At 38.7% G+C, this 13,207-nt stretch overlaps 1 protein-coding gene across 1 annotated transcript in view; it reads left to right on the top strand.

Moving 5' to 3' along the window:
• MRC1 (mannose receptor C-type 1) overlaps positions 1-13,207 on the top strand; it is a 106,475-nt gene that overhangs the window by 61,802 nt on the left and 31,466 nt on the right. The window contains exons 11-16 of the mRNA XM_039245891.1: positions 1,849-1,997; positions 4,328-4,527; positions 6,893-7,020; positions 7,531-7,618; positions 10,697-10,841; positions 12,374-12,415. Of these exons, the coding sequence (XP_039101822.1) occupies positions 1,849-1,997; positions 4,328-4,527; positions 6,893-7,020; positions 7,531-7,618; positions 10,697-10,841; positions 12,374-12,415 (752 nt within the window). The remainder of the gene's footprint in view (positions 1-1,848; positions 1,998-4,327; positions 4,528-6,892; positions 7,021-7,530; positions 7,619-10,696; positions 10,842-12,373; positions 12,416-13,207) is intronic.

The raw sequence follows: 13,207 nt of genomic DNA, 5'->3' as shown, positions 1-13,207 counted from the left end.
AAGCAATTTTCAGTCACATAATTTCATTATGTTATTATATGAATTATATAATTTCATTATAATTTCATTTCAGAAAAGTAATATTCTAGTAAACATAGTTTATGGACCTAACTTTTTTCTGATCTAGTATATATCAAATTTCTTAAAGCAGAAAAACTAGAATTTATTGGTTCAGAAATGCCACTTTCTATCTTTACCACTGTCTCCACCAAAAAAGAGGGTAGAGAGATTCAGTGAATATTTTATTATTCCCTTACATTCTTCTATTCTTTTTCTTTACTTTGCTTTTCTCTTCTTTTCTTTGCTAGTTTTGCTAGACTGATAGGTCCAGAAAAATCACATAGATGTAGAGTATTTTATATAACTTTTGACCTCTAGAGTACCAGACATCTTTGAGGTTTTAGTTTTTACTTTTCTCTTAATCTCTGCAAAGCACTAGATTAGGCACAGAAGAAACTTAGAGAAAATTATTTTTTAATGTTTATTTATTTTGGAGAGAGAGACAGAGAGAAACAGAGCATGAGAGAGGGGGAGGGGCAGAGAAAGAAGAAGACAAAGAATCAGAAGCAGGCTTCAGGTTCTCAGGTGTCAGCACAGAGCCGACTCAGGGCTCCAACTCACAAACCATGAGATCATGGCCTGAGCCGAAGTGGGATGCTCAACCGACTGAGCCACCCAGGTGCCCCAAGAAATTTGAAGGTGTGCATTTGTCATAAAAAGGTGAAAACACATTGAGTTTTAATACAATAAGTTATATACATTGGCCTTTCAAGGCACACTTGATAAAATGTGTTTTATCTGTGTATTGTTCTGATCTGCACTATGTGCAGATTAATCTTGACTGATCAAGTGATCAGTTGGTTTATTGATTTTTTGCTTTATTGGAGCAGAGATTTCCCTATATTTTAGGTTTGTTTTCCCTCACATTTTCTATAGTTCTCTTCAGGAGCTCGCTAACTGTACTTAAATTTGGTTTCTAGACATTTGGGAGAAATTGAGCTTAGGACTTTAAACATTTTTTGTTTGTTCAATTGAGAGAATGAAATTATTCAGATTAGAGTCAAGTAAACATTCCATTACTATAACCTCTACATTTCCTCTCTGCATTCTCTGGAGTCACACACCTCTCTTTGTTCCTGGACACTGTGAACATCACTTTTTCACTTTTTTTTTTCTCCAAAGAAAAATTTTTGCCTACATTGTGGCCTCATTACTTAATGTTTATCAGTGAAGGCCAACTTTGGTTGCTTTATGAACCAAATTGTATCATTGGCAGATTATGCCAAACACATGGATGAGATCCAAAGAGGAAATGTGGGAATTTGTGATTCTTCTCCCATTTCTTTCTAGAGATTGAATCTCTGCTTCTCTATTATTTCTCAATAATTTTCCCTTCTGTGTCAGACCTGAGGAAGACAATAAAATGTGAGGGGGAAATCCACCCAGATTTTTCTGTCTGTATCATCCTTGATAATGTTATGACCCCAGAATTGACTTGACCAAAAACTGTTTAGGGCATTTGAAATATTTGGAAAGTGGACTAATTTTTTAAACAATGTGTTTTAGAATGCTATAGTTTGCCTTTGCAGAATTCTTTTAGGGGAAGGCCTGGTGAGGAATAGACAGACACGGTTTGAGTATATTTAATTTTATTCAGTCAGCTCTATGATATTTCCCCCTCATTTCCTTAGTAGAAATTTGTGTAATTTAAATGACATATAATTTAAAACACAATATGTTTGAAGTACCAACTAAATCATAGCTCCAACACCTACTTAGGATGTTTTGTATGTTGCTCTTTGGAAAAAATCACATTTCTAAAATGTAGTTAATTTTTTTTCTTTTAAGATATGAACAAGCATATCTAACTAGTTTGGTTGGATTGAGGCCTGAAAGATATTTTTGGACAGGACTTTCAGATGTACAAAACAAAGGCACCTTTCAGTGGACCATTGAGGAAAACGTTCAGTTTACCCACTGGAATTCAGATATGCCAGGTATGTACAGTGCTCGGGGCTGTGGTTTTCACTCACCCTACAAGTGCGTTGGGCAAAGCCTAGTATCCCTCCGTGTACCTTTCCAAAGACACCACGTAAATTAATTGTGCTTGCGGCATTTTATATTTCATTCTTTTTAAAAATTTTCTAATTAGTTCACAGTGGTCAAAAAAACAGGGAAGGTAAACTACTAGTTGTCTGGTATTGCTCTGTTTGAAAAATATTTATGAAATCCTAAATAAGCACAGATGTTTCAGATAGTTAACTTATTTTTGTAAACTTAAAACTATATTAAAGAGATTTAAAATTTGGTACTGCAAAGGTGAGTGGAAATATTAGTATGTTTCAGGGGTGGGGCAGGGAATCATGATTACACTGTCTTGTGTATGCTGCCCTTCTTTGCCCTTTATATATCTTGGATTTTGTTTTATCCTTAGAAGAAACCTCTAAGGCAAATTAAGGTATGTGGAAACTGGAACTCAGAAAATTTATGTGACTAGAAATATTCCAAGCCTGGATTTAGACTCGCCGGTGTAATTCCCAAATCTGTGCTATTTGCACGAACACCACTATGCCTCCCTGTCAATTTCAATTTGTCTTCCCTAGTCAGTGGTTCTGGAAACAGCCTCTGAAGGACTGTTTGCCTTCTTTATACGCTGGTATCATAGCATATGACATTATTCAGTGGGACACCGTGCAGAACCTCCATGTCCTTTACAGCAAATGTTTGGTTGTGTCCGGGCTAGACGCTAAAGCAAGACTGTGTGCTCAAGTGCATGGATTTACTACTTGGCTTAGTAAGTCCTGATCTTCAGAAGTTCTTTTAATTTGTATTCTCAAATTATTGACAAATAAAGAAAATCAGTAATTTGGATAGCGCGATTTTGGGTGAATTATTAAGTGTCCTGAAAACCTGTGTGATTTCAGTTTATTTTTAAATTGGGCAGGAGAATAAGAGCTGATTATATACTTTTTTTAAGTATCAGTAGGAGTGGTGATGTTAATTTTTATTTCTTTTAAAATTTTTTTTAACATTTATTATAAGATCAGAGATCTTAGAGAAAATGTTTTGAAAAAGGTGTGCCTCCCCAGAACTTTGAGATTTATCTTTAGACACTTAATGTCCATTAAGGGGCACCTGAGTAGCTCAGTCAGTCAAGCCAGGTCATGATCTCACAGTTTGTGGGTTCAAGCTCCCTATAGGGCTCCGTGCTGACAGCTCAGAGCCTGGAGCCTGCTTCAGATTCTGTGTCTCCTTCTTTCTCTCTGACCCTCCCCTATCCATGCTCTGTCTCTCAAAAATAAATAAACATTAAAATAAATCTAAAAAAAAAAGAGTAATAATAAGAAAATATCTCATTCTAACAAAGACTCCTACTGTCTTCAAAGTTCTCTCAGAATGAATTAATATTTGGAAATAACAACAACTGTAAAACAGATTTATAAATTATTGAGCTTATTATAGTCCTTATTTTCTATGATTTTTTTTTTTTTTTAATCCATGAAAGCTGGCATTCATCACTACTCTGTAAGGTAGAGCTAGTGATATTGCATTGTAAGATGAGGAAGCAAGTTCGAGGGTAGTTGAGTATTCAGTCAGTAACTAAAATCTCTAGCGCAGTTGTATCTCTCTTTGAAGTATGTGAAGAATTTCTGTTCTGAGAGAACTCCAAAGCCTGTGGGGGGGGGGGGGGGGAAGAGCTCTTAAAAAAGTTTATTTAAAAAAAGAAAAAACCTCCATGAAAGCACTATTTTGCCATTATGGTCAATTTTGTTGTACTAAAATTATTGTATCATTAAATATATACGTGGAGGGGGCACCCTGCCAGATGTTAGGAATGCAAAATATTGGGGCGCCACCTGGGTGGCTTAGTCGGTTAAGCGTCCGACTTTCGCTTAGGTCATGATCTCGCGGTTCGTGGGTTCGAGCCCCGCGTCGGGCTCTGTGCTGACTGCCAGCTCAGAGCCTGGAGCCTGTTTCAGTCTGTGACTCCCTCTCTCTCTGACCCTCCCCTGTTCACGCTATCTCTCTCTCTCTCTCTCTCCTAGAAATAAATAAAGCATTAAAAAAAAAGGAATGCAAAATATTATCAAAACCCTGACATTTGAGCTCATAATTCTGTTAGGGATTTTGGCCACACAAACAAAAGGTCAATAATAGTTCAAAAATAGTACAAATGAGTTGCCAAATGCTGCAGGAATTTCTCCTCTGTGTACTCTCTTCCCATGAAGATTGTACCGCACTGGTTGACCCTTGGGTTTGAACCGCGAGCAGGGCCAGCCGTCAGTAGCTCCTGCTAAGTGAATTTTCCTTTATGTGTTGAATACAGGGCGAAAAGCAGGATGTGTGGCCATGAGAACCGGAGTTGCTGGGGGCTTGTGGGATGTTTTGAGATGTGAAGAAAAAGCAAAATTTGTGTGCAAACACTGGGCAGAAGGAGTAACTCGCCCGCCAGAGCCCACTACAACTCCCGAACCCAAATGTCCTGAGGAATGGGGCGCCAGCAGTAAATCGAGCTTGTGTTTCAAGGTGACTATCAATTGCTAAGTGAATAAAGCATGTGGACTGTGTGTCAGTCTCAGGAATCACACGAGGAATGCAAACGGACCCCACAAACCACAGCACTCAGGCTCTACCTGTAGAAGTTCTGACGCTACGAATCTGGAAGGGGCCCCGGAGTTCAGTGTTTTGAAAAGCTCTCCTTGGGTGCATGCTAATGACCATTGCATTTAGACCCTCGAACACTGCTCACAACAGCTTTCCTCACTTGCTCTGCTTCACCACCCCCTCACTGCCCCTCCTAGGCTTCCTTACCCTCATCTGAGCTTGCACTTGGCACAAAAATTTCTGTCTCCCCTCATCTGGCTCATTTTACCCTATTCTTAGAGCCCAAGCTTTTAGGTAACTACACTGATAAATGAGTCTAACAGTAGTGCCACTGAGGCATCTCAGAGGTAATGCTCCACTGTTCTGATTTAGCCCCTGGTTGTTATGCCCAATGGGCAATGAGGGCATGACTCAGTACGGGCATATGGCTGTTCAGTGTCCTTTAAATGACGATTTGATATTTCATTATCGTTTATTACATTCCAAGTTCACACCATCCATTTTCTCCTTATGCGGTCAAGTTGAGCAAAACAAAGAGACAAAAACCTCAGTGAATTATGCATTTGGGTCTTCTTTCACTCTTGTAAGTCATATCCTTTCCCAAGAAAGTTAGACTTAGTCAAATACGGAAATGTGCTTATCTACCACTTAATGATATTATTCTCTAGCACCCCACTCCCAGGACCTCTTTTATTCAGACCCTTTGGTGGCATGTGGCCATGGTGTACCTTGTAAGACAGCTAGGTAAGGCTGAGGGAAAACTTGAATTACTAATGTGTATCAGAATGAGACTATTCAGTCTTCTGTAGCTCAAGGGGTACAGGTGGTTGAGTTACTCATTCCCACTCCTAGCAGTAGATGTTGCTAAACTGTTCAATCCTGATTGGCCAGTCAGGACTAAATGCATAATTTACACAGAAGGGAATGTATTGGGCCAAGACAGGAGAGGATTTTGGAAATGGGTTCATCGAGGACTAAGACAAAGCAAATCTGGTATTTATTATTGCATCTGGATACTTTTGAATTACTACACAAAGGCCAAGTTTATCCTATACACAGCCATTCATCTGGGGGTGATAGGCTATGGAGATCCATAGGAGGATTTTGAGAGAAGTGGTAGAATTCTCCAGATCTGGGAAGTGAGTTCTGGTAGAGATGTTATCCAGTAGACATTCAACACATTGAAATATGTACTTCATTAGAAAATTATATAGTTTTAGGGGTGCTTACATAGGTTTGTTTGGAAATATATAGACCATCTTTGTACATATTAAGATGTGGGAATTATTATTAAAATTTAGGTGATAGTAAATTTATTTAAGAAAATGAAGTCTAACAATCTAGCAGGTTGGAATGCCCACAGAAGTGTTGGGAGTTCATGATGTGAAAGCTCGCTCAAAGCACTTTTGTCCAGATAGCTGAGGTTAGGGTCAAGATGAAGATTGCCTTGGGTTGCTTGGTGACAGCTGGGCAGTCTTAGTCCATCGGAAGCAAATCCCATTTTGCACAAGCCTGTGATGGTGCGGGACATGACTCGTGAGAAATAGTGAATGAAAATCACAAAACTCTTGGATACAGCAGACTCCTATACTATTTGCATACTGATCGGTGTTTCCCAGTCTGGGATTCCATTTCACTGTAGCCCTCTGGATAATTCAAGATATTCCCTAAATCATATAATCTATTAAAATTTAGTTCAGTTTATAACCCATCTTTTTGGAAGCTTGGCCAAGTAAGTGTCTCTTGTGATGTGTGCTCCAATGGTTGTTAAAATATGCAATTGTAAGAAAAAAAACCAAAACAGTTGCAAAAGACACTGGCAGTGAAAGACTGAAAGACTGTCAGGTGTTTTTGTTCAAACTAGACAGGGTAACAAACTATGCCACAATTTTTGTTTTCTTTGAGGTTTTCCTTACTCGTTTACTTTCTCTGTATCAAGTGTTCTTCTCTTTCTTATCTCGATGCTACTTTTCCCAACTAACCAAATTAATCCTGTCTTCTGCAATGAGCTGTATACCTAACCATATGCCTATAACTTCCAAGATTTTTATCTAATTACCCCTGCGCTATGAAATACTTTTATTTTCTAATCTCTTCTCAATAAAACCATCCTATCTGGTTTATTATCCAAATACTCCTAAACTGATTTTCAACCAAGAGAATTACATTGTTTTACACCACTGCAATGTCTTTCTATCTATAAAATGAAATCTCATCGAAAGTAAATAATTATTTATTTGATAAGCTATGAAGTATAAAATAACTTCTGAAACTATATCGTCTTTAGCTGTTTGCAAAAGGAAAACATGAGAAGAAAACATGGTTTGAATCTCGAGATTTTTGTAAAGCTCTGGGCGGTGACCTAGCCAGTATCAATAACAAAGAGGAACAGCAAACAATATGGAGACTAATAGCGTAAGTGTCTTTTTTATGTAATATTCCTTTTACCTATTTGATGCTATGGTGTTGAGAAAATTCTATTTCAGAAATTGTTGGCTCATGATGCTACACTGAGTGGCTGTACTGTATCCCAAATCCATAGGACCTTTTAAATCTAGTTTCACTTACAAATGCTTAATTTTATAGATAGAAATCCTGTGATGAATTACTCTATAGAAGTACAAGACACTCAATACATGTTATTAAATGAATAAATGAATGACTTTCTTTCAATGTTTTATAATTATATATTCTCAAATAGTGGTTCCCTTTGAGGATATTTCAGGGCTCTCGCAAAATGCACAGTTGCTAATGCTTATAGTCACTGAATCTTTTTACCTGTGTACTCATTTAGGTTTTGAAGATAACTTTCAAATTTGATTAGCTCTCATATTTGTCTCATTAGGTTACCATACAAATCTCTTTAAGTAACCAGACTTATTTCATCCAGTAGTATGAGCTCTCTTTATGTCTTGTTAATTGCAGGGCTACCGGAACTTACCATGAACTGTTTTGGTTGGGACTCACATATGGAAGTCCTTCAGAGGGTTTTACTTGGAGTGATGGCTCTCCTGTGAGTAATTTATTGATTTGGCATATTATTTTTTTACTTTATCATGTATTTATTTTGATGCTACCCTTTGGCTTAATCTAAATTTTCGGTAAAACAGGTTATTAGGATAGCTAGAAACATTTTTCTATGCAAAAATAATTCCTTTTTTAGGGTTATTATTCTGCCCTTGTCCTAATTTAGTTCTGTTCACCCAAGGTATAAGCATAGCTTACTAGATTTAAAAAAATTAGAAAACTCATTGATCTAGGTTAAATAAAATAATGTTTTCATTCTGTCATGTGAACTTGGTGTGCAAGTAGTTACAGTTCTTAAAAATTTTTAAGTATTTTTAAATTTTTATTAAATTTTTATTTTTTTAGTGAGAGAGTGAGAGCATGAGTGGGGGAGAGGGGCAGAGAGAGAGAGAATCTTAAGCATGCTGAGCATGAAGCCCGATATGGGGCCCAATCTCACGACTCCGGGATTATGACCTGAGCCAAAATCAAAAGTCAGACACTCAACCAACTGGCACCCAAGTATCCCAAAAGTTGAGTTCTAAACACGTGTTGGTGAGGCTGTGGAGAAAAAGAAACCCTTGTGCACAGTTGGTAGGAAGGCAAACTGATGTAGCCACTGTGGAAGACAGTATAGAGGATCTTCAAAATGTTAAAAATAGGGACACCCCGGTGGCTCAGTCAGTTGAGTGTGTGTTGGACTTTGGCTCAGGTCGTGATCTTGCATTTTTTGAGTTTGAGCACCACATCAGGCTCGCTGCTGTCAGCACAGAGCCTGCTTTGGATCCTCTGTCCCCCCCTCTCTGTCCCTCCCTGGCTTGAGCTCTCCCAAGTAAATATTTTTTTAAAAAAACTTAAAAATAGAACTACCATATAAACCAGTAATAGCACTACTGGGTATTTAACCCCAAAATACAAAAATAGTAATTCATAGGTGTACATGTACCTCTGTGTTTATTGCAGCATTATTTACAACAGCTAACTTTGGAAGCGGCCCATGTGTCCATCAATACTTATGTTTATTCAGCCATAAAAATCCAGAATATAATTCAGCCATAAAAGTGAATGAAATCTTGCCATTTGTAACAACATGGATGGAGCTAGAGAATATAATTCTGACTGAAATAAGTCAGTCAGAAAAAGACATATATCATATGATTTCACTCATATGTGGAATTTAAGAAACAAAACAGATGAGCAGAGGAAAAAAGAGAGAGGCAAATCAAGAAATGGACACCTAACTATAGAGAACAAACTGATGGTTCACAAAGGGGCAGGAGGGAGGTGAAATAGGTGAAGGGGATTAAAAGTACACTTAACCATCAGGAGCACTGAGGAATGTATATGGAATTGTTGAACCGCTATCTTGTATACCTGAAACAAACGTAACACTGTAGGTTAACTATATTGGAATTAAAATTTATTTTATTATTTTTTTTAACATAGTTTATTGTCAAGTTGGTTTCCACATAACATCCAGTGCTCATCCCCACAAGTGCCCTCCTCCATACCCATCACCCCCCTTCCACTCCCCCCCACCCCATCTGCCCTCAGTTTGTTCTGGCATTCAAGAGTCTCTCATGGTTTGCCTCCCTCCCTCTTCCCCACTATTTTTCCCTTTCTTCTCCCCCATGGTCCTCTGTTAAGTTCCTCCTAATCCTCCTATACGTGCAAACATATGGTATCTGTCCTTCTCTGCCTGACTTATTTCACTCAGCATAACACCCTCAAGTCCCATCCATGTTGCTACACATGGCCAGATTTCATTCTTTCTCGTTGCCATGTAGTATTCCATCGTATAGATAAACCACATCTTCTTGATCCATTCATCTGTCGATGGACACTTAGGCTCTTTCCATGTTTTGGCTATTGTGGAGAATGCTGCTATGAACATTGGGGTACATGTGCCCCTATGCCTCAGCATTTCTGTATCCCTTGGGTAAATTCCTTGCAGTGCTATTGCTGGGTCTTAGGGGAGTTCTATTGTTAGTTTCCTGAGGAACCTCCACACTGTTTTCCAGAGGGGCTGCACCTGTTTACATTCCCACCAACAGTGTAGGAGGGTGCCCGTTTCTCCACATCTTCACCAGCATCTAGAGTCCTCTGATTTGCTCATTTTAGCCACTCTGACTGGCATGAGGTGGTATCTCAGTGTGGTTTTGATTTGTATTGGAATTAAAATTTAAAACTTAATATAAAAAATTGAGTGGTTTATAGCATCTTATAGAGCAGGAGATCTGGAAACAGTTTTTGAGAATCCATTAATAACCATTGGACCTTGTCAGCCTTCCCCATTCCTAAGAATGGGGAAGTGTGAGGCTATGACACGTGGTGGCAGTATTTAGTGGTCTGGTCATCGCAGGAAGTGATTTTGTGTAATTTCATTTCTACCTCCTCTTAGAGCCCATCAGCAACTTTTCAAGGCACTTGAGGAAAGTGATTTATTTGATAGCTCCTCTGACACTTGGGCTTCATATTGATATCTCTGGAAAATGCTTAGTCTAAACTCTGTTGGCAATGATTCTACACTGAAAACTTCAAAGGGGTTCTACACCCACCCAGCCCTCCATTTATTTCCACTGTTCTTTTAGGTGAAGTTATGGAGTTCTATTAGCAGCATTTTGTTAAGTCTTTTTCTTTGATTAGAAAAACAAATTCTATTTCTCTCTCCTACCTAATAAAGAGAAAATTTCCAACATCCCACTGAAACGTTACCACTTAAGAATGGGTTAGAGATTTAGGAACACCCAATAATGACAAATAGAACTTTTTCACCAGGTTTTTCCCATATAGATATCCACTTTCCAGGCCCTGGATCCATTCATCAGTAAGACCAAAGAAAATTTTATAATAATAGCATATTCTAGTCAACTTTGAAAGTTTCCATGTAATGAAAGCTATTTCTTTCCCACCCATTTTCATAAACCTTGCTTCCAAAACAAAGCTATTGCAAAAAAAAAGTGAATGGATTAAAAAATGTTGCTATGCCTTTCCTTTGTTTCCTGTGCTTAGATAAATGATTGGCAATGGCCTGATTTAAATTACTTAAATGATGAATGGTTGCAATGTAATGTTTCTGACATAGGTTTCATATGAAAATTGGGCTTATGGAGAACCTAATAATTATCAAAATGTTGAATACTGTGGTGAGTTGAAAGGTGACTCTAGTATGTCCTGGAATGATATTAACTGTGAACATCTTAACAACTGGATTTGCCAGATACAAAAAGGTATGGTACCTGTCCTCTATTTTATGTCACATTGGAGAACTAACCTCCTGATATCCCAGGATTTTCCTTTTATTAGCAGAACCAAACAGACAAAATAACCAAATAAGGGAAATGACAGGACCATCATTTCACAGGATAAGAATGAAGTCACTGGGCACAGATAAATGTTCCAAAGGAACAGAAGATCAAAAGGCCACCTGCAATCCTGGATGACAGTCACGTCCTCTAAAATAGTTCCCACGAGCTGTGATTCTATAGGGATGGGAGTGGGTGGGCGTTCTACTCTGTAGGTAGAGTAATCTGCATGCTATTTCTTCTTTGGAATATTCATCCTCTGACCTATGTGAGCCATCCAGTAGGTAAAAGTTTCCCAATGTCCGAATATTCTAAATGTTGATTTCTTAAATAAATATTCAACACAAAGAACAAGCACCATTTTGAGGCCCTCGATGCTGTCATAGCCACTATGTTTATGATGGTCAAAAGAGTATTAGTGCACACTGTAAGTCATGATCTGGCATTCAGAAAGTCCCACATACCCAAGTCAGGCGTTGAGGTCAGAGGATCCAGGTTCTTCTGTTAAGATAAAGGAACAAACAGAGTCCCTTGAACCACAATATACAGAATCTTCCTCATTTTGTATATAGCTTGTGGGACCACACTGCCCTCTACTGTTGCGGGACTTTGGCTACTGCCCCAAATCCACTACTAGAGACATTGGGTTGCTCTCGTGTTGTGTCTGCTTGTTTTCCTCTCTTGTGCATAGATTAGTGCTTTCAGAGTTTTCAGAGTGGAGGAATAAATAGTGGCCAGATTTTCCTTAGAGGTCTCCTAGTTACCAACGACTTACGCATCATTAGTAACTCTCTTCTTCCAGATGTTAAGTACTTAAGCCAAAGGCTGGGTAACCTGAGTCCTTTTATCAGATTCTGACAAAGTCCAGATATATCATTAACTCCTTGGAAAGAAAAATTTTTCATTTAACTTTGAGGATAAGATACATTTAACAAAAATCAGATTCTTGGAAAAATATTTTATCAATAAATAGTTCGTCTTTAGTGGTTTCAAATCGTGACGTTTTAAGTTCACAGCTCCTCATGAGATGTATAACTGTCGACCTAACATTTATTGAGTACCTTCTGCATACCGATAGTGCACATAATTTACCCTGCCTCTTTACACATGCTACTAACTTCTTTTAGCAGCTGACAGAATTGAAGGTAGGTGGTTTAAACCCCAGTCTGGGATTTGAAACTAGGCTTTCTGATTCCAAAACTTGTGTTCCTTTCTGGGACACCATTTGTTGGGTCTGAAAAGTGTCTTCCAATTTCCGGTGGCCGTTACTGTCCTCTTAGCCTTCATGCTCCTCCTCCACAATATGGTAGAACAATTGAGGAGTGGAAGGGAGGGAGAGAAAGAGAGAACAGCTACATTTTTAGCTGTTTCGACCCATGTAAATTGTAAAATTAGAAGGACATGTGATCGCAGAAGTTCAAGCACACTTTATAATCTGATTTTCTTTTGCTCTCCAGGTCAAACACCGAAGCCTGAGCCCACACCAGCTCCTCAAGACAGTAGGTGTTTCCTTATTTCGTGATCTCCACACTGATGGGTTCTTTTGCTCTTTCCATTCTCCATGAAAAATACTTCACCTAGAAAGAGCGGAGTTCTTAATATCTCTGAGAATGCTGTGGAAGTCTGCATCTTTTCCTCCGGAACAGATGCTAACATGCACAAAAACAAAGCATTTTCATACAGTGTGTCAAGGGCTCTTGGATCATAATCCAAGGGCCCAGGTTTTCTCTTTAGTACTGTCTTCGTTTCCCATGGCTGCTGTAACAAATGACCACAAAGTTGGTGACTTAAAGCAAAGCACATTTATTCCCTTATAGATGTGAAGATCAGAAATAGGAACTCAGCTTCACTGGGTCAAAATCGGCAGGGCCCTGCTTCCTCCAGAATCTGATCCCTTGCCGTTACTAACTTCTCGAACTACCTCCCTTGCAGTTAGTTTGTGGCCCCCTCCTCCATCCTGAAAAACCAGCAGCATAGCGATCTTGCTTCCTTTTTCCTTCCTTTATCATCCTTTTCTTCTGTAGTCGGATCTCCCACTTTAAGGATCCTTGTGATTACATGAGGACCCACCCAGATAATCTAGGATAATGACTTCCTCCAAGGATCCTTAATTTAATCGTGCACACAAAGTGCCTTTTTCCATGTAAGGTAACAGATTCCAGAGCTTAGGACATGGATATCTTTGGGGGCTCTTACTCAGCCTACTAGAGCACAGAACTGTAGAATACCACGGTTTCAGAGAAGGCTTAGGAGCCCTCCTCGTATGTCAGTTCATTGGTTCTCAGTTATAC

This window comes from Hyaena hyaena, unplaced genomic scaffold, assembly GCF_003009895.1.
Source record: "Hyaena hyaena isolate Hyena2069 unplaced genomic scaffold, ASM300989v1 scaffold_277, whole genome shotgun sequence".
Classification (NCBI taxonomy): Eukaryota; Metazoa; Chordata; class Mammalia; order Carnivora; family Hyaenidae; genus Hyaena; species Hyaena hyaena.
The sequence above is the reverse complement of the archived record's forward strand: the minus strand, read 5'-3'. Positions and strand labels throughout refer to the sequence as shown.